Consider the following 26113-nt stretch of genomic DNA (forward strand, 5'->3'; position numbering starts at 1 on the left):
ACCGGTATTTAACACTAAAAGAAATTAAGGCCTTAAAGGCAGATATTGCCTTCGTACGGGAGACACATTTTGTAGCAAATGGCACGTCACGGCTGTACTCGAAATACTACCCAACAGCATTTTACGCCTCTGGCCATCCTAATTCATAAGGACTGTCCATTAATAGTTGATCGGACTATCAGTGACCCTAGTGGCCATTACTTGTTGCTAATAGGTAAATATGCTAATGTCTCAGTGGCCCAACTGAATATCTACTCGCCCAACAGGCATCAACTCCACTTTCTGAAAAGAATGATTGATAAAATCGATCAATCCGAATCTTTACATGGGGTAATTGGAGGGGTTTTCAATATGGTTTATTCACAAACAGCAGAATGTTCTCAACCTTCTCCAGATAATGAGGCAAATTTAATTTCACACAATTGCCGACGGTTAATACAACAGGCACACTTGTTTGATGCTTGGCGTATTAATCACCCTAAGGATAAACAGTACATTTTCTATTCTCCAGTACATAACGTCCACTCACGTATTGATAATTTTCTCATTTCACAATCAATCTTGCGCTTACGGTATTTCACCGTAGCGCAAGATTGACATCCTAACATTTCTGGGGTTCCCTTTAGTTCTATGCAGCCTAAAATAGCCCTTTTTGCGGATGATGTCATCCTAACATTAAATCAGCCAACCAAATCTTTGCCTAATTTATATGCCTTGATAAAAGACTTCAGTTCTTTCTCAGGCTACAAACTGAACCAAAATCTGAAGCTTTATCCCTTAATATTGCCCTGACAGATCTCCAGATATTGAAAGCTAATTTTAACTATCGATGGAGAGATAACGCAATCACTTATCTAGGCACGCAGATAACAGCCAAGTATGAATCTCTATATGAGGCTAATTTTAACCCCTTTATAAATCTAACTAAACAGCTGCTCACAAAGTGGTCACATTTCCCGATATCCTGTCATGGACATGAGGAGAAGCTGTGAGTCCTACACTAGTGCGGGTGTTTAGGGGTTCATTATTAGGCCTCAGTGCAGAGGAAATAAGATCTGTCAGAAACAGGAACAAACATGGCGCTGTGTGAGGGCAGAGAGAGATTCTGCCAGTACTTTACACTGGAGGGAAGCTGTGAGGGCAGAAGTGTGTGGCGTTATAACAACTATAAATATGACAATATCATTTATATACGCGCTCCATTATAGTCAGACGCAGAGTTACTCGTGACTGTGACAGGAAAACTCAGTCTCTCGCCGCTCTCTGCCACAATCCCTGTGTTCATAAGGCTGTCTGCCAACCAACAATATGGCGGCGCTCCTCCTTATTGCAAGATGTGACTTCAGTGCAAGTTCTATTGGTCCAGACTCTGTGGGCTGATCCCAAACAGCGTTACATCATTGGGACAGGATGGAGGAGGCAGGGCTAAAATCTACTGCTTCCTCTCTCCCTACACTGTCCTGATAGAGCCGAGATGTGACTCACTGAGGGACTGTTTCCTGTTCCTTCCTGTAACTCCCTGCAACTCTCTTCTCCTGATATTCCCATCCCCTGTACTCACATCTCAACCTGATCTACTGGGTAAGTCATTTTCCCTCCTCCTCCTCCTCCTCCTCCTGTACTGTCTGTGGGACTGGGGCTTAATCCTGCTGCAGGGACTGATAGAGAGGGGAGACTGGGGCTTAATCCTGCTGCAGGGACTGATAGAGAGGGGAGACTGGGGGTTAATCCTGCTGCAGGGACTGATAGAGAGGGGAGACTGGGGGTTAATCCTGCTGCAGGGACTGATAGAGAGGGGAGACTGGGGGTTAATCCTGCTGCAGGGACTGATAGAGAGGGGAGACTGGGGCTTAATCCTGCTGCAGGGATTGATAGAGAGGGGAGACTGGGGGTTAATCCTGCTGCAGGGACTGATAGAGAGGGGAGACTGGGGCTTAATCCTGCTGCAGGGACTGATAGAGAGGGGAGACTGGGGGTTAATCCTGCTGCAGGGACTGATAGAGAGGGGAGACTGGGGGTTAATCCTGCTGCAGGGACTGATAGAGAGGGGAGACTGGGGGTTAATCCTGCTGCAGGGACTGATAGAGAGGGGAGACTGGGGCTTAATCCTGCTGCAGGGACTGATAGAGAGGGGAGACTGGGGGTTAATCCTGCTGCAGGGACTGATAGAGAGGGGAGACTGGGGGTTAATCCTGCTGCAGGGACTGATAGAGAGAGGAGACTGGGGGTTAATCCTGCTGCAGGGACTGATAGAGAGGGGAGACTGGGGGTTAATCCTGCTGCAGGGACTGATAGAGAGGGGAGACTGGGGGTTAATCCTGCTGCAGGGACTGATAGAGAGGGGAGACTGGGGGTTAATCCTGCTGCAGGGACTGATAGAGAGGGGAGACTGGGGCTTAATCCTGCTGCAGGGACTGATAGAGAGGGGAGACTGGGGGTTAATCCTGCTGCAGGGACTGATAGAGAGGGGAGACTGGGGGTTAATCCTGCTGCAGGGACTGATAGAGAGGGGAGACTGGGGGTTAATCCTGCTGCAGGGACTGATAGAGAGGGGAGACTGGGGGTTAATCCTGCTGCAGGGACTGATAGAGAGGGGAGACTGGGGGTTAATCCTGCTGCAGGGACTGATAGAGAGGGGAGACTGTGGGACTGGGGGATAAACTGGTCCCAGTACAACATGTATTTATTGTAGTGATATGAGAGGGGGGATCCCCACAGGCAGCTTTATATGGTGGGTTTGTGTTCCTTGCTGTCAGGTTCTCCAGAGATGGAAACAAGGAGGTTAGAGGGGAAATGGGAGAATGAAGAGCCGGACACTGAGGATCCTCTGGACACAATAAAGAGGGAAATGGATCCCGTTCCTGGGGCCGGTGAGTAACGTTTGTGTAGGACACATGTGGTTACACAGAGCTCAGCTTTGCTGGAGGAATACAAATAAAACACTCGCTGTAGTTCTCAGAGGAAGTTTATCCTGGGGAAGTAAATCCAATGTCCTCCCATTGATTTACCTGGTACAGAAGTCGGATTCTCTGTATTTGCTGCTTGTGGCTGTTCTCCTCCCCATGACCAGACAGGCCCCTCCCCCTAAGATAGTGATTCCAGAGTCAGAGCTCAGTCCCTGGGTAAGTACTGGGGCAGATTGGCATCACGTAACCAAGAGAGACATAGTGGCACATATTTTATAGCAAGTAAATACTAGTGGAGGTTCTGAAGTGGAGGCAACACATTGAGCAGATTCTGACTGTCTGTTCCTTACTGGCAGATTTTCCATTGATGGAATCAGAGATATTACAGATAAAGATCAAAGAAGAAGAACCAGACTATGAAGATGATCCAAACCCAATGGAAAGCCTGGCAGGACCATTTGCTGATGGGGGTAAGTAGCCAGGGAGTCTCTCAGTAACATCAACAGTTTTAGGGATCTCCCTCCATTTGCCACCTGAGTCAATTTACCCTTTAAATGTGTGGATTACACAGGGAACAGGTAGAACAGACATTTAAGCAGCTTCCCAGTACCTCCTCCTGAGTAAGTGAACCCAGTCTCACCCCAGTAATGATTAACTGTTTTGGAATTTAAAGGGGAACTATTGTGAAAATTTAAATTTGATATAAGCTTCAGCTTATGGGAATAAGAAATTTTATGAATACAATTAAATATTCTGTATTGTTTCTGAAATAATCAAGTTTATCTTCACTATTCCTCTCTCAGCATCTGTTTCTCTTCATTCTCTCTTCATGCAGCAGTTGGGTGTCAGATATTCACTGACAGTTAGATCCAATATATCTTATAGGGGGGCTCCTTTTGCCTAGAAGATGTATTAGAGGTCACTCTATTAAACTCACCAGACATCATGTCTCTCTACATGCAGGATTTGTGCAAAAGGCAGTTATTTTGTTAGATTTTGTTTGTACTGGAATCAGTTATTTGAGTGAGCTCTAATACATCTTCTAGGCAAAAGGAGCCCCCCTATAAGATACATTGGATCTAACTGTCAATGAATATCTGACACCCAACTGCTGCATGAAGAGAGAATGAAGAGAAACAGATGCTGAGAGAGGAATAGTGAATATAAACTTGATTATTTCAGAAACAATGCAGAATATTTAAATTGATTGTATTTAGAAAGTTTCTTACTTCAGTATAAGGAAGCTTCTATTAAATGTTCATTTTCACGATAGTTCCCGTTCACAATATGTAGTTGCTAGGGTCCCGTAGCAACCAGACCATGGATTGAGTGACAGCCTGGAATAGGTTATTGTGTCAGTGATATGTGGGATTAGTGTGGCTGATTCTCTCCTGTGCTTGTGTTTAGGCGGCAGTGATAACCAGTTGTGGAAATGGCAGTCACACAGACAGTCGGTAGCAGATCAAGGTTCCCAAGTGGCCGATTTCTCTGTGGCTACAACTGAGGGTGCCGGAGAGCTTGCAGGGGAGGTTGCGCAGTACAAAGCAGAGAGTGACTCAGACTGTGACTCATTCAGCAGTTGGGAGGAGGCCGAAGCTTCGGGTTTTATCTGTTATAAATGTGGGGTCAGGTTCTCTGCACACAAGGATCTCCTCACTCACCTCTGCGGGGAATCTGACAACGACCTCGAGGGCCAGGACTTTGCTGAAGAGAAACCATTTATAACTAGAGATTGTGAGCAAGTTCAGAAGAGAATCCTCACAGGGGGGAACCCATTCCCCTGCGCAGAGTGTGGAAAAATCTTCTCTTCTAAGAGGAACCTTTGTAACCACCAGCAGGTCCACACGGGGGAGAGATGTTTCACCTGTACGCAATGCGACAAGAGCTTTTTTTCCAAGAGCAACCTTCATGCTCATCAGAATATTCACACGGGGGAGAAACCATTCACATGCACAGAATGCGGCAAAAGCTTCTTCCGGGAGAGTCACCTCCGCCGACACCAGAACATCCACACGGAGGAGAAGCGCTTCTCATGCACAGAATGTGGGGAAAGCTTCTCTACAAAGAAACTCTGTAATGCCCATCAGAGAAGTCACACGTCGGGGAAAATCTTCTCATGCCAAGAATGTAATAAAACGTTCTCCCTAAAGAACCTTCTTCAGAGACACCAGAAGATCCACACGGGGGAGAAACCTTTCACTTGTCCCGAGTGTGGGAAACGTTTCTTACGAAAGAGCCACCTTCAGAGGCACCGTAAGATCCACACTGCAGACAAAACTCTCACCGATACAGAGTTGGGCACCAGCTTCCACCGAGAAGCTCCTCTTAAAAAACACCGCAAGCCTCACACAGGAGAGAAGCGTTTCTCTTGCTCAGAGTGCAGCAAAGTCTTCTCTCGGAAAAGCAACCTCCAGAGCCACCAGAAACTTCACTCAGGGCAGGAACTGTTCACCTGCACAGAATGCGACAAATGCTTCTCCTATAAGAGCAACCTTCTCAATCACCAGAAGATTCACACGGGGGAGAAACCATTCACGTGCACAGAATGTGGCAAAAGCTTCTCTCATAAGTGGAACCTCTTCAACCATCAGAAGATACATACCGGGGAGAAACCCTTTGCCTGCGCAGAGTGCGGGAAAAGATTCTCCTTAAACAACAACCTGAAAAACCATCAGAAAACTCACACAGGGGAGAAACCATTTGCATGCACAGAATGTGGGAAGTGCTTCTCTTTGAAGAGCCACCTCCACAGCCACCGGAGGACTCACACTGGGGAGAAACCATTCATGTGTAACGAATGTGGGAACAGCTTCTCTTCCAAAAGTTACCTGGAAGCTCACCAGAATATTCATGCAGGGGTGACGCCTTTCTCTTGCTCCGTGTGCGGGAAAAGCTTCTTCCGAGAAAGTCACCTTCTCAGGCACCACAATATTCACACCAGGGAGAAACCATTCACCTGCACAGACTGCGGCAAATGTTTCCCTACCAAGAGTCACCTTCACAGACACCAGAATGTTCACACTGGCCTGAGACCTTTCCAGTGCCCAGACTGTGGCAAGAGCTTTCCCACTAAGAGTCACCTTCACACGCACATGAACGTCCACACGGGCCTGAGACCTTTCTTGTGCACGGAATGCGGCAGGTGTTTTTCACGGAAGAGCCACCTCCAGAAACACCAGAGGAGTCACACAGGGGAGAGACGTTACACCTTTGAGGAGTTTGAGAAAAGCCTCCTGCAGGAAAGCCACAGACTGCAGCTCAGCCTCCCCCTACAGGAGCCTCCTTCTCCAGAAGCACCACAAGGCTGAGCGGGATAGAATGAGCGGGATAGAATGAGCGGGATAGACTGATCGGGATAGAATCATTCGATCAGTGTTTGCCTCCTATTACCGTGAGGATCACAGTTGCTTTCAGTGTTGGATTAGAGAGAGAAATAGAGCATGCAGATAATACCTCGGCTCAGAAAGCCCAACACAATGAAAGTAAAGGGGAAGTATTCATTACAGCAGCAGTGTTACGCCCTATAGAATGGGTTGCAGTTAAAGGGGCAGGCTCCATAGACATGACTGGTATCCTGGGCATCCTGATGGCACTTTAATAGGTTTTATGGACCCCGCAGAAACCGTTTTGCCCGGGGCCAAGAACTTGCCCATGATCCTCCTCTTCTGCTTCCTACAGAAATAAAGTTCTTAAGTATTTCACTGTCTGCTCACTGGTACCTAAACTAACGGGCATGAAAGAGATGCCAATCACTGCCCCCGGGCCCCTCACATAAGCACAAGGGGATTATTGGGCCCCACAGATGTAGCTCTTACTATTCGAAAGGGGGTCACACCTATGGAACAAGGTGTATAATAAGGTCAGTAAGTTGTTCAGATGTTACGGAGACCCACAACAAGATCCCCCTGATCACTAGAGTTTGGGGTACATAATCTATGTTAAAGGAGAACTAAAGCCTAACTAAAGAAGTAGGTAGAAATGTTGTACATGATGTTTTGTGCTTCTGTACCAGCCCAAGGCAACCACAGCCCTTTAGCAGTAAAGATCTGTGTCTCCAAAGATGCCCCAGTAGCTCCCCATCTTCTTTTCTGCTGATTCACTGCACATGCTCTGTGCTGCTGTCACTTACTGAGTTTAGGGAGCCACTCACAATATACAGTACACATAGAATAGAAATGTCACAATATAAGGCTGATTAGTAATTAATACACATAATTACTACATGGCAGCACAGAAACCAGTGCAATTAGCATCAGAATTGAATAATCAGCAAACCTGTAGCATCAGCTTATATTACAGCCAGGGAAGCTCATTTTCTGCTGCTGGATAATTAGTGACGAGCCCTAAGCTTAGCTTCTCAACAGCCAATCAGAGCCCACTGAGCATGTGAGTGTCACAGACACTTTCCAAGATGGTGACCCCCTGTGACAAGTTTGAAGTCCTGGATCATTGCTGCTATTGACAAGCTCAAACTTTAGCCTCGTGCAATAAGTTCACTATAGAAAATAGGACATTTTGAGCCACATTCATTTTTAGGCTTTAGTTCTCATTTAAAGGGGATATAAAACCTATGTCTGTAGTATCCACCTCCATAATAGCCTGGTTGCACTGGGTTAATGGTTTGGAGTGAGGCGCTGGTCACCCTGTGCTTATTCCCTGATGTGGGTGACACTATATTCAGGGGTGCAATGCAGGAACCTGTGACAATTCATGTATTGGCAGGTCACATACAGACTATAGACTATAAACTGAAGGAGCAGAAAAGCTCAGTCCAGAGCCGCCCGCGAGCTGAAGATTTTGTTAAGGAGTCGCCTGAACTGGTCCGACCTGTAGTTTTGGGACGTCCCACACATCAGTACTGGAGGAGACGTGTTTACATAGGGGCCAATCATGTGCTTATAAACATGACCATTAATTACAGCAGGGGGTCCCCAACCCTATTTTGACCCGGGACCAAAAAAGATCCAATTTTTTCCAGGGGGGGGGGGACCAATTCAGCACACCGCGTTCATTGTTCAGCACCCGGTGATTGGGGACCCCTGAAATACAGGAGTTGAATATTCCCAGATAAACAGTAGGGCCCCACATTTGCCGCCTCCTCCTCAGACTAACAGAGGGCAGGTCTGGATAATAAGAGCAAGCGTCTGATTGGTCACAAAAGCAATAGAAGCCTAAGGTTGTGCAGAAACAGATAAAAACAGAGGTCACTTGAAAAGGGTCATTTTCACATTATAATAAATACTTCCCCCGCCCCCTTTTGAAGGCAAAGCTGTGATTGGTTAGCTGCATAGCACTGTGCTTCTGGGTACAACCAATAGGACACAGGCATCTTCCTACCTCTCCCCTTAACTGCCCTTTGGGCTGCACCCCCTGCCCCATAAGTGACACAATACACGTGACTGTGACAATTAGAGGCTCATTAGTGAATAAGTCACAGGTGAGGCAACACTTCCCTTAATTCTATAGGTGTCAGTATAAGAGCAACTCATCCAATCCACGGTCCAACTGTCAGTTCTTATTGCAGCATTAGGCCGGCGCTGACTGCAGGACATTCCAAGTCGCCAGGTGATCAGGGCCTGTAGCTCGGCTGTGCTGAACATGTAATACAGACATGCAGTTGGTCTGCGTCTCTTTATGCAAATCAGCTCATCTGCAATTAGCAGTTAAAGGTCATTAAAATCATAAGAGTTACTGAGGGTCACGTGATGATTCCCCTCCCCCCAACAAGTTCAGCTTTCCTGCCATAAGAGGCTGTTTATTGTAGGAAACCCCAACATTGTGTCATTGCAGGGGGTAATGAGGCAATAATGAGAGGAGGGCGGGACTGAGGGGGGTAACGAGCCAATGATTAGAGGAGGGCGGGTCTGATGTAGGTAATGAGCCAATGATCAGGAGGGCGGGTCTGATGTAGGTAATGAGCCAATGATTAGAGGAAGGCGGGTCTGAGGGAGGTAATGAGCCAATGATTAGAGGAAGGCGGGTCTGAGGGAGGTAATGAGCCAATGATTAGAGGAGGGCGGGACTGAGGAAGTTAACGAGCCAATGATTAGAGGAGGGCGTGAGTGATTATCAGGAGTGATTATCAGTAAATAATAGGAGAGTGCTCCGTTGCTGGAGGGACAATAACAAGAGGAGGGTTATTATGTGTGAGGCAACAGAAGTGACAAGTGCAGCACTCGGGCAGCTCAGTGTCGGCTCCTCTAGTGAATATTCTCTCTCTACTCACAGCCGGGACACTGGCACAAGTGTAACACAAGAAGCACAACTGCCCGTCACTGACACTTCCGCCCGCACTTCCCTCACTACAGGAGCCGGCAGGGGTCAGTCCTGGGAATTCGACCAATGAGCGAGCAGTTTCCCTTTAGAGGGAGTTCGAGCCGGAATTAGAGAAGGAAGGAGAATAGAGGCGGATGTAGCAGGGCTCCGGCTATAGTTAGTCACTGGCAAACACTTCCCAATGCTCCTCATTCCCAAACTCGACTCCTCAGTGTTGGGCAGGTGGGACGTATTATTGCCGCTCTGTTTCCGTCACGGCCGAGTCCCACAAGCAGCTCAGCCTCAATACCCCGCGCTATCCACATTCCCGTCTGCAACATAATCACGAACGTGAGGAGAAACTACTGCCCGCCCACAGTTCTGACTCCACCCCCTAAATACGTGTTTCCGGTAACAGAGACGTCTGAGGGGTGAGCCAATACCCTGCGTGAGGGGCGGGGCTACAGCTTGAAGCAGGAAGTGAAGCTGAAGGTCTGAGCTTGGAGATCAGAGGGACGGAGAGAGATCAGGTACATGAGGGATAAGTCGGATGAAGGAGACACAGGCCACATAGTAACAACTCTGCAGTGTCTCTATATCTCTCACTCACATACTCACTCACTCAGTCACTCACATACTCACTCACTCACATACTCACTCACACAGTCACTCACACAGCAGGGAATTGCTCCCACAGCAATAGTTATTAGTAATATACTAATAGTCCGTTTATATGTCATACATACAATATCCCACAATACTTTCCCTTGTCTTTATCTTCCCTCTCCATTACTGTGCTGCATCTATTGACTTCCCAGCAATGGAATATATGGAAATCATTTGCAATTACTGATATTGATATATAATAAAATATACACAGGGCTGGGGTTGTATAGAAATCTATTTTATACTACTGTTGCCAGGGGGACTGACCCTAGCAACCAGATCACAATGTGTCTGTTCCAGATTACATTCGGGCAGATAATAAGGGTCAGTTACAAAGCTGATTATTTTGGGGCACAGGCTCCCCTGTATCAGGGCTCTGTTACACCCCCAGCTGTAATGTTTGTGGGGTCTCTATTGCGGGCGTCTGTTTGCTGCTCACAGCAGGTGAATGGAGATATGGGGTTTGGAGGGAGCACTGAGCCCATAGCCACATATAACAGTGAGACATATACTGGGGAGCACAAGGTTACAGGCAAGAGACTTGTTACTGACAACTCTATGTCCCAATATGCTGCAAATACATGAGCTGAATTAGTAGAAGCTGCTCCCAGAATCCTTAGCCAAGCGTTCCCAGCTGGGAGCCAAGTCCATGATATGATGGGATCTCAGCATGTGTCACTCATTCTCTCACAGAGATAAGATGTCCTCTCCCACCCCTCAACCCCATAACCGCAGCCGAAAGGCGGACGATGAAGAGGACCCCCTGGAGCACATGATTGGCCGGACAGGGTGCGCGTGGGCTCATTACGCTGTACAGGAATGCATGGCGGAGCAGCAGGACTGGAGGAAATGCCAGACACACGTGCAGAGCTTTAAGGACTGTATGCAAGCCTATCAGCAGCAGCGGGCAGCACAACTGCACAAACTGAGGCACAGCAGCAGCAGCAGCACATGAACTCCTAAGTGCCCCGCTGTACTGCCCAACTGCACTGACTGACTGGCCAATGAGACGCCTGCATTTTATACTGCTGTGTAATAATAATTGTGTGTGTGCAATAAACTTACCCTTTCCTACTCACCTCCGCCTAATGGAAAACTAACACTTTGCCTCATTATTTAGGATAAAAATAGTGGAAATGCCACTAGAGCCGCAGTTAGCAACAGTCAGCCCCTGGGTAAGAGTACCAGGCAGCTAGCGCGCCTTAAAGGGATCCTGTCATCAGAAAACATGTTTTATTCAAAACCCATCAGTTAATAGTGCTACTCCAGCAGAATTCTGCACTGAAATCCATTTCTCAAAAGAGCAAACAGATTTTTTTATATTCAATTTTGAAATCTGACATGGGGCTAGACATTTTGTCGATTTCCCAGCTGCCCCCAGTCATGTGACTTGTGCCTGCACTTTAGGAGAGAAATGTTTTCTGGCAGGCTGCTGTTTTTCCTTCTCAATGTAACTGAATGTGTCTCAGTGAGACATGGGTTTTTACTATTGAGTGTTGTAGATCTACCAGGCAGCTGTTATCTTGTGTTAGGGAGCTGCTATCTGGTTACCTTCCCATTGTTCTGTTGTTTGGCTGCTGGGGGGGGGGGGAAAGGGAGGGGTGATATCACTCCAACTTGCAGTAAAGCAGTAAAGAGTGATTGAAGTTTTTCAGAGCACAATTCACATGACTTGGGGCAGCTGGGAAATGGACAATATGTCTAGCCCCATGTCACATTTCAAAATTGAATATAAAAATATCTGTTTGCTCTTTTGAGAAATGGATTTCATTGCAGAATTCTGCTGGAGTAGCACTATTAACTAATTCATTTTGAAAAAAAAATTTTTCCCCATGACAGTATCCCTTTAATGTGTTTTCATTTTCCTATTTTTTGGAAATGTTTTGCCTCTGTGAAACCCATTGGTTTTTGTAAACGTTTTTTGTACCTTTATATTTTTCCCTTTATGTCCAGGGTAATATACAAAGAGCTGAAAGTGAAGTGTAAAAATTCAAAGCCTATTGCCCCCAATACTTATGACTGAACCCGCAAATACGGAATGTGTAATGTATTTTAGCTAAATGTAAATGGGATTAATGAACCGATTAAAAGAGCAAAGGTTCTATATGAATGTAAGAAGCATAAAGCTGAAATAGTTTTGCTCCAAGAAACTCACTTTAGACAAAATCATATACCAGTGTTAAACTTATTATTCCCAAATATTTATGAGCAATAATCCAGATAAGAAAGCCACGGGAGTTATGACACTTATTCATAAAGATCTGCCATTTAAAATGCTAGAAAATAGGAGTGATACTGAAGGAAGGTACTGGTTAACTAAGGGAATGCTGGCTAACCAGAAGTGTACAATAGCTAATGTTTATGCTCCAAACAGTAAACAGAGTAATTTTATGCTTCATTTTCTACAGATATTAGAACATTTTAGAGAAAGATTAGTGATCTTGGGAGGAGACTTCAATTTAATGCTTAAAGGGATACTGTCATGGGAAAAAAACATTTTTCAAAATGAATCAGTTAATAGTGCTGCCCCAGCAGAATTCTGCACTGAAATCCATTTCTCAAAAGAGCAAACAGATTTTTTTATATTCAAGTTTGAAATCTGACATGGGGCTGGACATATTGTCAATTTCCCAGCTGCCCTAAGTCATGTGACTTGAGCTCTGATAAACTTCCATCACTTTTTACTGCTGTACTGCAAGTTAGAGTAATATCACCCCCCTCCCTTTTCCCCCCCAGCAGCCTAACAAAAGAGCAATGGGAAGGCAACCAGATAGCAGCTCCCTAACACAAGATAACAGCTGCCTGGTAGATCTAAGAACAACACTCAATAGTAAAATCCAGGTCTCACTGAGACACATTCAGTTACATTGAGAAGGAAAAACAGCAGCCTGCCAGAAAAAAGATTACACACATTTTTTTCAAAACAATATCAAGTTTAGATACTTAATTTCATCACAACAATGGACACATTTATTCACACACGCATATATAGCAAGTTCTACTGTATCAGATCACTCACCATTGATAGTAAGATACACTATACCAGGGGTTTCTAAACCAGAGTTTAATTGGAGACTAAATGAATATTTATTACACGAGGAGGAAAACAGGGACAGGATACATGAGTGGATCACACAAATAATCCATAACAATAACACACCAGATACCAATCCAACAACATTATGGGAAACGTTAAAGTGCGTTTGAGAGGACATCTGATAGAAAAAGTGATTACGAGTTTACTAGAGGAAACTTCACAACTACAAAAGGCACACAAAGAAACAATAGCGCGTAAGACCTTTTTGGTATTGGAAAATAAGAGAATGCAGCTGAAGTCATTACTCAATCATAAAATTAAAAAGGCCTATTTAAGAACTAAACAAAATTTATATGAATTTGGTGATAAGTGTAACAAACATTTCGCGAGAATTTTGAAACAATCACAGACTCCGAATAATATTATGGCAAGAAAGTTATTCACTACGACGCTAAGGGGATAACCGAGGCATTTGAGGCGTATTATCAGTCATTATACAAAATACAAGAAAAAAATCAACCATTAAAAAATTTGGAAATAATGGAGAAATTTATTAAAGATGCTAATTTGAAGCCCCTCGCGCAAGAACAAGCACTAGATCTAGAAGCACCATTTTCATATAAAGAAATTGAAGAAGCAATTGAGAGAATAACTTTGGAAAAGAGCCCAGGCCCAGATGGCTGTACAGCATCATTTTTTAAAATATTTAAGGCGGATATTACCCCGCTATTATATAGATATTTTCACTCTATCACAGAAAAAAACGGGTTTTATATACAGGCTCAGGAAGCACAAATAACCATTATACCGAAACAAGATAAAGACCCACAACTTTGCTCTAACTATAGGCCCATTTCTTTTATATAGACATGAAACTATGGGGCAAATTCACTAAAGGACGAAGCGCCTAACGCTAGCGTTAATTCGCTAGCGTAGCGCATTTTTGTTAATTCGCCGATTCACTAACGGACGCTGGCGTAAATTCGCTAGTGTTACTTCACACCCTTACGCCTGCCGAATTTGCGCAACGGAAGTAACTACGCAAATTCACTGACGTGCGCATTTTTCTGAACGCTACCTTTTACGCCAGACTTCCTTCGCCACCTCAGACCAGGCGAAGTGCAATAGAGTAGATAGGGATTGCTTCCAAAAAAGTTAAAAAGATTTCTAAGTCCCAAAAAACACTGGCGTTTTTTCTTTTTTTATGGGTGATAGGCTGAAAAAGATCGAAATTTTTTTTGGGGCTCCCCTCCTTCCCCCCTACATTTCCTGAGTCATGGTAACTTAACTATACAGTGGGCACATGTGTAGGGCAAAATAAAAATTTTATTTGCTGTTTTGAAGGTTTCCCAGTCTTGTGTAGTGATGCTACATATACCTCCATTGTAACTTCAATTTGGCGCCGTATGCAAATTAAGCATCGCTAGCGTAACTTCGCTTTACTTGGTGAATTAATGCTAGCGCAACTTTGCAACCTTACGCTTCCCCTGAGCGCAACTTCGGATTTTAGTGAATTTGCGTAGCGCTGGTGAAAATATGCCTGGCGAAGTGCGGCGAATTGGACTCTGGCGCAACTACGAATCTTAGTGAATTTGCCCCTTAATGCTCAGATATTGGGGAAAAGGATGAAACAATACTTACCGGATTTGATACATTCAGACCAAGTGGGATTCGTTCCTAAAAGGGAAGCAAAAGACAATATAGCAAAAACCATATCATTAATACAAGAAGCCACAAAAATCACAAATTCCAACATGTCTACTTACGACAGATGCCGAAAAGGCATTGGACAGGATATCCTGGACATTTATGGAAAAACACTGATAAACTTTGGGTTTGGGGAGCAATTTAGAAATCGAATATTCGCTTTATACGATAAACCTACGGCTAAAATAAAAGTTAACAGCACTCTGTCCCAGAAGATTTTGATCTATAATGGTACACGACAGGGATGTCCTCTGTCCCCGTCACTGTTTTTATTGGTTATGGAGACACTCCTCTCACATATTAGGAATAACCCAGACATTTCAGTCATACGGGTAAAAGGAAAAGAATATAAATGTGCAGCATTTGCTTATGACTTACTGATGTATGTAACAAAGCCAGTGATAACAATACCAAACATAATAAGTTTACTAAAGCGATTTGGAGAATTATGTAATTTTAAAATTAATTACACAAAATCTGAGATAATGAACATTAATGAGAAGTAAGAAATAGTTACACTAATTAAACAGAACTTCCCATTTAAATGGTCACTTTCAACTATTAAATATCTGGGGGTGAATCTAAGAGGTGACTTAAGGTGGCCATACACGGGCAGATAAAGCTGCCGATATCGGTCGTTTGGACCGATTTGACAGCTTATCTGCCCGTGTATTGCGGCTTCCGACGGGTCATTCCGATCGATATCTGCCCACGATATCGATCGGGAAGGTTGGATATTTACCCGACCGACCCGTCGGAGCCGCTTGGCGCATCGTAATTCGATCGTTCGGCCATACGGCCGAACGTTCGAATTACCCCCGATATAGCCACGCAGTTTAGTGGCATATCGGGGAAAGATCCGCTCGTTTGGCGATGTCGCCAAACGAGCGGATCTTTAAGTCTATGGCCACCTTTAGAAAGAGCATATCAAGATAATTATGTCCCATTGTTAGCGTCCATTCAAAAGACAATCAATAACTGGAAGAACATAAAGATCTCTTGGTTTTCATAAGATTCATTTGGGGAGGGAAATCTGCGAGGCTAAGTTATAAGCATCTAACTCAAATAAAAGAAAAAGGAGGGATGGGAGTTTCAGATCCTTACTTATATTTTATAGCAGTGCATTTGGTTAGACTATTGAAATGGATGACAAGGAAAGGGAAAAAGACTGGTGTGAATTAAAACAAGGGTGGTGCCATTATCCGCTAGAAAATTCATTATGGGATGATAAATAGCGAATAAGTCTATGCGTCAACACCCGTTAATTAGAACAACCTTGAAAATATGGCATAAGAACAAAATAACATTGCACCTGATGAAAGCACCATATGTGCTACAACCCTTAAGATATAATCCAAATTTTCCTCCTGGTATGGAAAAAGGAGTATTTGTTATATGGGAGAAGTGGGACGATAGACCCACCCAAAGGATCCCCCTACGTATAATAACTGGTTAAAATCTGTGGATGAAATAAGAGTATTAGAGGAATTAACACATGTATATCATAACAATAGTGCAATGTATTGGCAAATATGGTCTCCCTGGCATAGATTTATAGAATCATTGGATCCAACTCTGCTGCAAATCTTTGTATTACCATTGCCAATTATTCAATTGTGGGGTAGATGATAAAATGCATCAGTTTACGTTTATCTAGCAATCTGTTGCTTGCTTTAGTGAATAGTTTGGTATGTCCATTTTATTGCTATTGATGTCTGTTAGATGACCAGACTCAGAGATTCTTCTGTGTTTAACTTGTCTTAATTAATCAATAGCTGGCCCTCACCCATGTGACCCTCTTGCTGTATATCAGGACATTCATTCTAGGGGAAGCATAGCAGGGGTGAGCATGGCAGGAGAGCCATGGCAGATTTAACAACTTAAGTCCATCAAGTTAAAGTACAGAAAGTTTAAGTACAACATATAGAGTTAGACAGAGTTGGACAGCAGTTGGATCAGAGTTTGATTAGAATCTCCAAGCAAACACTGGACATCACTGCTCATCAATTCTTCTATCAACAAGATAAGCCGGTTTATACTGTTTAACTATGTTTAATTTGATTGCCTTCTTTTTCTCTGTCTCCTCTATACTTCTGCATATATCCTCTGCACTCCAACATCCATTAAACTATCCTGAAATTGTAATCTCCTCTTCACTGCTCTCATCACCCTCTCTCAATCTAAGCACACTATCTTGTATTGTTAAATCTATTATCCCCTCTCATCCCATCAAACAATACACTGCTCACACTGTCAAATCTAGGTCACACCTTGTCTCACTCTCATTATTACTGTTACTTGCAGCTGGGGACATCTCCCCAAACCCTGGTCCAACTCACTCATTTGTACCCTCACTTATTCCTACTCTCAGGCATTCAACAAGGTCTTTTCCAGTCTCTCAGACTTTACGCACTTCTAATCTTGCAAACCTAATTCACATAAAACCAACACCCTCCCTGCCTTTCTCATGTGCCCTCTGGAACGCACGGTCAATCTGCAATAAATTCACAGCAGTCCATGATCTCTTTATATCTAAATCTCTTCACCTTCTGGCAATCACTGAAACATGGCTCTCCCCCTCAGACACTGCTTCACCTGCTGCCTCTGCTATGGAGACTTCTCACTTAGTCACACTCCTAGACCGGATGGCCGTCATGGCGGTGGGGTGGGATTTCTTCTCTCCCCCAAATGTAGGTTTCAAAATCTACCTGCACCTGCTCTCATTTTAGGGGACTTCAACATCCCCATTGACAACTCTGCTTCTGCTGCCACCTCTAAACTTCTCTCTCTAACAGCTTCTTTTGGTCTCTCTCAGTGTACCGACTCGCCTACCCACATCGAGGGTCATGCTGCCCATCCAACTTAATTAACTCTCCCTACCCTCTGTCTGACCATCATCTACTCTCCTTTCAGATACTGCTTTCACCTGCACCTTCACAACCATCTCTCTCTACCCACACGTATAGAAACCTTAATGCCTTTCAACTACAACAATTATCAACAGTATCAGCACAATCCATATCTCATATTAATACTCTCTCCTGTCCCAATATGGCAGCTTCTCTCTACAACAATGCCCTTTCAACAGCACTTGACTCCCTTGCACCTTCTATCACCCGTCACAGCCGGCCAGCTAAACCCCAACCCTGGCACACTAGTGTAACACGTTACCTCAGAAGATGTAGTAGATCAGCTGAGCGACGGTGGAGAAAGTCGCCAACTGATCCTGACTTCATCCATCAAATTCATGCTCTCCTGCTATAACCGAGCTCTATCATTAGCCAAAGAACAATACTTCTCTTATCTAATATCTACTATGTCCTCCAAACCACAGCAGCTGTTTGCCACATTTAACTCACTCCTATGCCCCCCTCCACCTCCTCCACCTATTAATGTTACCGCCCAAGACCTTGCTCATTTCTATAATGAAAAAATCGATCTCATTAGGCTGAGCATACCGTCCGACAACACTCTCAGACCAACGTGCAGTCCACTCACATCTACTTTGCACTCCTTCACCCCTGCAACTCTAGATGAAGTTAGCAAACTTCTAGCCAGCTCAAAACCCACCACCTGCTCCCTTGATCCCATAACCTCTCATCACCTTTATCCAATCTCTGATACACTCTCTCCTGCACTTACCCACCTATTTAATCTTTCACTCTCTACTGGTACCTTTCCATCATTATACAAACAAGCACTAATCACTCCTATCCTCAAAAAACCTTCCCTTGATCCCAGCTCTCCCACTAACTATCGACCGGTCTCCCTTCTTCCATTCCCATCCAAATTACTAGAAAGGCTTGTTTACAAACGCCTGATCCAGCATCTCACTCACAACTCCCTCCTCGACCCCTTGCAATCTGGCTTCCGCCCATCACACTCGACTGAAACTGCACTCACCAAAGTAACCAATGATCTTCTACTGGCAAAGTCTAAAGGTCACTATTCCATTCTAATCCTTCTAGATCTTTCTGTAGCCTTTGACACAGTTGACCACACACTCCTCCTTGACATTCTACACTCAGCTGGCATTTTGGACACAGCTCTTTCATGGTTTATATGTTATCTGTCTGACCTTTCCTTTAAAGTTTCCTTCTCTAACTCTACTACTTTCACACTCTCTGTTGGAGTTCCTCAAGGCTCTGTTCTTGGCCCCTGCTGTTCTCGCTCTATACAACTTCACTAGGAAAATGTATTCAGTCATTTGGACTTCAGTATCACCTTTATGATGATGACACCCAACTCTACTTGTCTACTCCTGATCTTTCTAATTCTGTCCTTTCCCAAGTTACAGACTCTCTCTCTGCTGTCTCCTCCTGGATGTCACAGCGCCACCTGAAACTGAACCTTTCTAAAACAGAACTCATCATATTTCCTCCAAGATCTTCCCCTGTCCCTCAGATATCACTCACAGTAAACAACACCACCTTTCATTCCACCACACAGGCTGCCTAGGAGTTATCTTAGACTCTCATCTGTCTTTTTCACACATTCAAACACTTGCAAAATCTTGCCGTATTCAACTGCACAACATTGCTCGAATACGACCATATCTCAGTTCAGAATCAACTAAAACACTGGTTCAGTCTCTTATCATCTCCCGCCTTGATTACTGCAACTTACTCCTCACAGGTATTCCAACAAGTCACCTTTCACAACTCCAATCTGTTCTAAATGCGGCCACTAGACTCATTCATCTAGCTCGTCGCTCAACATCAGCTGCTCCCATATGTATGTCCCTTCACTGGCTCCCAATCTCTTCTAGAATCAAATTCAAATTACTTACACTCACATTAAAGGCCCTTAATAATATTACAAAAAAAGTATTCAGAAAAGTGTACACAAATGATATACAGAAACCAAATGGCACTGCCCTGAACTCAAGGGCCTACCAATGACATGATATAACATTCTCTTGGGCTTCTGCTTTTCTCTGGAACTCTCTGCCACAAGCTGTCAGACTTTCTCCTTTTTTCCAAACGTTCAAGTACTCCTTAAAGACCCACCTGTTTAAAGAGGCTTATTCGATGTACCTTAATTAATCATTGCTGTATCAAAAATGACAAAATGTTTATATAATCCTAATGTCTCAATTGTACCCTAACCTTTTAGTTTGTAAACTCTAATCTCTAGGTCCTTCTAACCCTATTGTATTCTGTAATCCTTGTTTGTTATCCACCATTTATTCCCTGTTTGCTATAACTGCAGTAAAGCACTGCGCTTGACAGCGCTATATAAATAAATGATGATGAGACTGGAAATGAATGATAGAGTGGAAGTCTTATATTGTCGGCAATACAACTTTCCCTTGTTTGTTACGGCAATACATGTTCCCCATGTGCTTCCTCCTGGTCCCAGTTCTGTGACATCTCACCAGCATCAGAAGACTCGCCGGTGTCGGATTGGTCACCGACGCCGAAGCATCAGCGTCAGAATGGACGCCAGCGTCAAAACGCCTGCGTCATGACGTCACTGCGTCAGTTTTTGGTGCCAAAGGAGGCCTATAAAAGACGATGAAGCACTGCAGACTGTGCCCTACTATAGGTTCTTCCTTGTGAGTTCCTGGGTGCGCTTCCTGTGATTATTATTCTTGATCCTGTGTATTGACCCTTGCTTGTTTCTGTGTACTGAACCTTTGCTGCCTGAACCGACAATATTGCCTGGACTTGACTGCTCTTCTTCTAAACCCTTGCCTGTACTTTGAACTTTTGGACTGGTGCTTCCTCCTAGGTCCACTACTCCTGGCCTCTTTCAGTATAGTAGGGTGATGGACCCCTCTGAGGAGGCACAACCTCAGCCCGAATTTGGGAGAGCCTTTAGTGGTTTGGCTTCGTGGATGAAGCACAGCAGACCCAGCAGAGATCTATGAGGCACAGTAGACCCATTTTGGCCAAGCTTTGGAGGCTATCCTAGAGAAACTGTCTGCCCTTATTCCAGGGACACCGGTTACAGCTTCGCCTCCCCTCCCGGTGGTGCCAGCTAATGCTAATGCTTCTGAGCCACGTATTCCGCCGCCTCCACTCTACGGTGGTGATCCTCAGACGTGCAGAGGGTTCTTAAACCAGTGCGAAATTCAGTTCACCCTGCTTCCCAATCAGTATGTTTTTGAGCGAGCTAAAGTGGGGTATGTCCTCACCCGCTTGACTGGTAAAGCCTTGGAATGATGACTTCTCCCTTGTTGGAGAAGTCATCCTTCAGGCGCATAGAGAGCCCGTTGTAAAAAGCGGCATGGTAGCTCTCATTGCTCCATCTCGTCTCAGCAACCAAGGTGCAGAACTCAATAGCATATTCAGGCACAGTACGAGTCCCCTGACAAATCTGGAACAACCGTGCAGAGGCGGACGCTGCCCGGCCAGGAGCATCAAACACAGTTCGCAGATCTTGAATGAAGGCTTTAGAATCATTAGCGTCAAAACGCCTGCGTGAGGACGCCCCGCGTCATGACGTCACTCCGTCCGTGACTCGCCGGTGTTGGATTGGTCGCCAGCGCTGAAGCGTCAGCATCAGCATGGACGCCATCGTCAAAACGCCTGCGTCATGACGTCACTGCGTCAGTTTTTGGTGCCAAAGGAGGCCTATAAAAGAAGCTGAAGCACTGCAGACTGTGCTCTACTATAGGTTTTTCCTTGTGAGTTCCTGGGTGCACTTCCTGTGATTATTATTCTTGATCCTGTGTATTGACCCTTGCTTGTTTCCATGTACTTAACCTTTGCTGCCTGAACCAACCATATTGCCTGGACTTGACTACTCTTCTTGTAAACCCTTGCCTGTACTTCGAACTATTGAAATGGTGCTTCCTCCTAGGTCTGCTACTCCTGGCTGTGCCTTCGGTCCCTTACAATTTGCCTGGTCATGTGATTTCAGAAAGAGCCAGCACTTTAGGATGGAACTGCTTTCTGGCAGGCTGTTGTTTCTCCTACTCAATGTAACTGAATGTGTCTCAGTAGTACCTGGATTTTACTATTGAGTGCTGTTCTTAGATCTACCAGGCAGCTGTTATCTTGTGTTAAGCTGGCCATAGATGCAAAGATCCGATCGTACAAATCATCGTACGATCGGACTTTCCCATCTCCCGACCCGCCACTAACCATTCAGATCAAAGTCTTACCAGTCAGATTAGTTAAAGAACAGATCAGCAATGTTCTGCCCCTGACAGCAATCGTATGATATCTATGTCCAACCAAAGCTGGTGACAGTCTCCCACTGAAAATCGTACGATCGGCAATACATGCAGAGATATTATCGACAGAAATTTTCTAACCTGTCCGATCGACCAAACGACCGATCTCCGCCGGACGAAAAATGACGGGAGTCTCCACACACGGTTCGAAAATCATACGAATCCTTGATTCGTACGATCAGATCTTTGCGTCTATGGCCAGCTTAAGGGAGCTGCTATCTGGTTACCTTCCCATTGTTCTGTTGTTAGGCTGCTGGGGGGAAAGGGAGGGAGTGATATCAGTCCAACTTGCAGTACAGCAGTAAAGAGTGACTGAAGTTTATCAGAGCACAAGTCACATGACTGGAGGCACCTGGGAAACTGACAATATGTCTAGCCTCATGTCAAATTTCAAAATTAATTATAAAACAGAAATGTGCAAAAATGGATTTCAGTGCAGAATTCTACTGGAGCAGCACTATTAACTGATGTGTTTTGAAAAAACAAACCTGCCAATGTCACTCAGTCCCCATTGAGCTGTCAGTGCTGAGAGTTGTAGTTGCAGTGTAGCTGTATGGCCACTGGTTACTCACTGTATTACATCCCCTGACTGACTGCATTGCTGGGGGAGTCACTACCAACCAACTCTGCCAACTTACCTGCAACTTGTTTGTTTCTTTCCAGGGAGGATTAAGATCACACTAGTTACTATGAGTGGAGCTGCCATACTCCCTCCCTCCTCTCACTCACCTCTTTTACTCACTGTTACAGAGTTTCTGTCTAACGATACAAATATTTCTGAGCCGGTTACTCACTGTATCCAGAACTGAGAGGGTTAACTCCCAGGAGTACAAAGTGCTGTTTGTCTTTGATAAAAGGGAAAGTTCAGTTTCGTTTCTTGTTCAGTTGCTGTTCCTGCTCTCAGTGATGGCGGCTGCTGATCTGAGAGACGAGCTGAGCTGCTCCATCTGCCTGAGCATTTATACTGATCCTGTATCCCTGCCGTGTGCCCATAACTTCTGCCGGGGCTGTATTGGGAGGGTGCTGGGCACCCAGGAGGGATCTGGGCCTTATTCCTGCCCTGAATGCAGACAGGAGTTTAAGGAGCGCCCTGCCCTGCCCAGGAACAGAACTCTGGGGAACATAGCAGAGCCATTCCTTTCTGCTCAGCCCGAGCCGGGGGACACTGGGATTCCCTGCACCTACTGTGACTCCCATGTACCTGCTGTTAAATCCTGTCTCCTGTGTGAGGCTTCTGTGTGTAATAAGCACCTGAGGATGCACAGCAAGTCAGCGAAACACGTCTTAATAGAACCCACAATGCACATGGGGGACAAGAAATGCTCAGTCCATGATGAACCCCTGAAATATTACTGCTGGGAGGAGTCTGTCTGTGTCTGTGTGTCCTGCTGTCTGGCCGGAGAGCACAGGGGCCACAGGGTGGAGCTGCTGAGTGAGGCCTCTGAGAAGAAGAAAGAGACACTGAGGAAAGTTGTGGAGAAACTGAGGCCAGAGAGAGAGGAGACTGAGAGAGGAGCCCAGAGACTGCAGGAGCGCAGGAGAGAAGTGGCAGAAAAAGCAGCCGGTGAGACAGAGAGAGTCACTGCCCTGTTTAGAGACATCAGGGAACAGCTGGAAGCCCTAGAGAAGCGACTCCTGAGTGACATCTCCAGCCAGAAAGAGAAGCTCTCACTCACACTCACTGATCTGATGGAGCAGCTGGAAATAAAGAAGGACGAGCTGTCCAGGAAGATCCGTCACATTGAGGAGCTGTGCAACATGGCAGATCCACTCACTGTCCTACAGGAACGGGAATCACATGGAGCTGCAGATAATGAGGGGGGCAGAGAGAGACATGATATAAAGGTCCCTGCTGTAGGGGATCTGGATGTGGATCTGATCTCAGAGACATTACTCACAGGCTTAGCTGCCATTGGGACTGGGGTAAAGGGAAGGATCTATGGGCAGGAGGCTACAGACCTGTTACTGGATATAAACGCGGCTCATAATCTTGTATCTGTATCAGGGGACAGGAAATCTGCTTCCTACTCACTAACAGAACTACATTACCCACAATCCCCAGAGAGATTTCAGTTGGTGCCTCAGGCTTTAAGCAGCAGGAGTTTCCCCTCAGGGCGACATTACTGGGAAGTGGAGGTCAGTGAATCAGGGGAGTGGGGGGTTGGGGTGGCCTATCCCAGTATAGAGAGGAGAGGGGGTCAGTCCTGTATTGGGAATAATAAGAAGTCCTGGTGTTTGTACAGATGGAATAATAACAGATATTCAGTGAGACATGACAGTAAATGGACATATTTACCCCACGTCTCTTCCTGCAGGAGAATCAGGATCTCATTGGACTATGAGGCCGGACGTCTGTCCTTTTATGAGCTGAGTGAGCCAATCAGACACTTACACACCTTCACTGCCACATTCACTGAGCCCCTTCATGCTGCATTCTGGGTCGGGAGGGATTCCTGGGTGAGAATCATTAGTTAGTATCTATGGCACTTTATTAATTGAATAGGTTAATCAGAGGATACATTAGTGTAATTCCTGTAGATCTAAACCAGTCAGTAGAGCCCCTCCCCTGGCCGCATATTGTATATCAGTGCTGAGCAACACTTTGCTTGGGATGAGTCAGTTATACAATATTACGTGGGTATAGGGGCAGGATCATATTAAAGCCAAGATGCCATATCAATCTGAAATATTAACACTGCTCTTATGTCAGGGGATTGTCCCAAGTGATTGGCTGATATAAGACCATGTGACTACACAGCAGGGAAAAGACTGATGCTGATTATTGTTGTTTTCCTTAAAGGGGTTGTTCACCTTTGAGTTAACTGTTAGTATGATGTAGAGAGGGATATTCTGAGATAATTTGCAATTGGTTTTCATTTTTTATCATTTTTAGTTTTTGAGTTATTTTGCTTTTTATTCAGCAGATCTCCAGTTTGCAGTTTCAAAACTCTGGTTGCTAGGGTCCAATTTACCCTAGCAACCATACATTGATTTAATTGAGAGACTGGAATATGAATAGGGGAGGGTCTGTATAGAAATGTGAGTAATAAAAAAGTAGCAATACCAATACATTTGTCGCCTTACAGAGCATTTTTATACGGGGTCTATTCAAAACTGAAAATAATCAGAAACAGAAGGCAAATAAGTTTTTAAATGATAAAAAAATTAATGATGAAAACCCAATTAAAAAGTTGCTTAGAACGAGCCATTCTACTAAACTAAATGCTAACTTAAAGGTGGTTACATGTGCAAGTGCAGTGAGTAAAGTATATACACATGTATTTATATAGCAGCACAGTTATACGCAGGACTTTACAAGGCATAAACACAGACAGGGGAATAGTTATATTAAGTTACACAGTACAAATAGATAAATCTATACTTAAGTGCCTATGGTTAAGTGCTGGGTGAGCATGAAATGCGTCAGGCTGTCTATATTATCTGTTGATAACACACCGATAATATGATACTAGAAAATCATCTAAACTTTAAATAAAGCCAATAGGCTGGTTTTGCCTCCAATAAGGATTAATTATATCTTAGTTGGGATCAATTACAAGCGACTATTTTATTATTACACAGAAAAGGGAATCATTTTCAAAAATTTGGAATATTTGGATAAAATGGAGTCTATAGAAGACGGCCTTTTCTGTAATTCAGAGCTTTCTGGATAATGGGTTTCCGGATAACAGATCCCATACCTGTACTAGGAGACTCACCATTTAGGCTTTTCCTTCTGAGACCAATCTTCCTTAGATTCCGCCTTTTCTGTCTCATTCTTTTTCATTATTTGGGCTCCTTTTCCTTTATACATCATTGAGTGCTGCTGTAAATATTAAACATGCAAAACTCTGCTTAATAAAAGAAAATTTATTTCTAAGCAACTTTGCAATATACATTCATTACAATGTTTCTATGGTGTGTAAGTTATGTGTATATGTATTACTACTGAAATCAGTGTCTGTCCCTTTCTAGTCTCTGCACTGCTGGTTCAGACTGTTGATACAATGTAACACAAGGAGCTGATTTACAGACATGTCTTTGCTGCTGGGGAACTAAGTCTTTTACAACATTGTTTATAAAGTAACAACCAGGAGATAAGCAAATGCCACGGCTGCTTCTGGATAATGGGTTTCTAGATTACAGATCCCATACCTGTAGTTCCATTTAGTAATTATCCATAAATCAGTTCAGTCCTCTACATGGGAGTCGTGTGACTTCTAATATCCTTATATGTTACCACTGGGGATCCATTATTTCATATATACACACACATATCATTTATATTGACTTCATTGACTCATCATTCCTATGTTTAATCTGAACATTCCTTATTATTTAACATGGATATAAATTCCC

General features: G+C 44.4%; 4 protein-coding genes across 8 annotated transcripts in view; 3 read left to right on the forward strand and 1 right to left on the reverse strand.

Moving 5' to 3' along the window:
- LOC108718436 overlaps positions 1–6604 on the forward strand; it is a 68121-nt gene extending 61517 nt beyond the window's left edge. Inside the window, exons 6-9 of the mRNA XM_041566774.1 lie at positions 1342–1581; positions 2757–2870; positions 3263–3376; positions 4314–6604. Of these exons, the coding sequence (XP_041422708.1) occupies positions 1342–1581; positions 2757–2870; positions 3263–3376; positions 4314–6214 (2369 nt within the window). The 3' untranslated portion in view covers positions 6215–6604. The remainder of the gene's footprint in view (positions 1–1341; positions 1582–2756; positions 2871–3262; positions 3377–4313) is intronic.
- Positions 1–26113, reverse strand: part of XB5897957.S (hypothetical LOC495453 S homeolog) — a 658286-nt gene that overhangs the window by 500209 nt on the left and 131964 nt on the right.
- Positions 3266–10905, forward strand: LOC108706187 (cytochrome c oxidase assembly factor 4 homolog, mitochondrial). Of its 2 annotated transcripts, none has more exons than XM_041567007.1 (2): positions 3266–3376; positions 10521–10905. In XM_041567007.1, exon 2 carries the CDS (start codon positions 10528–10530, stop codon positions 10780–10782), a length of 255 nt encoding a protein of 84 aa, XP_041422941.1. In that variant the 5' UTR covers positions 3266–3376; positions 10521–10527; the 3' UTR covers positions 10783–10905. The 2 variants fall into 2 exon arrangements, with proteins under 2 accessions (XP_041422941.1, XP_041422940.1); XM_041567006.1 differs by lacking the exon at positions 3266–3376 and adding an exon at positions 9000–9691.
- On the forward strand, positions 22485–24616 carry LOC121394827 (E3 ubiquitin/ISG15 ligase TRIM25-like). The gene has a single exon (XM_041566967.1). It carries the CDS (start codon positions 22661–22663, stop codon positions 24227–24229), a length of 1569 nt encoding a protein of 522 aa, XP_041422901.1. The 5' UTR covers positions 22485–22660; the 3' UTR covers positions 24230–24616.

Source organism: Xenopus laevis, chromosome 6L (genome assembly GCF_017654675.1).
Source record: "Xenopus laevis strain J_2021 chromosome 6L, Xenopus_laevis_v10.1, whole genome shotgun sequence".
NCBI classification, from domain to species: Eukaryota; Metazoa; Chordata; class Amphibia; order Anura; family Pipidae; genus Xenopus; species Xenopus laevis.

What these genes read in the sequence shown, in the direction of transcription:
- LOC108706187 (XM_041567007.1), top strand. Translation starts at nt 10,528, where the DNA reads ATGTCCTCTCCCACCCCTCAACCCCATAACCGCAGCCGAAAGGCGGAC.
- LOC121394827 (XM_041566967.1), top strand. Translation starts at nt 22,661, where the DNA reads ATGGCGGCTGCTGATCTGAGAGACGAGCTGAGCTGCTCCATCTGCCTG.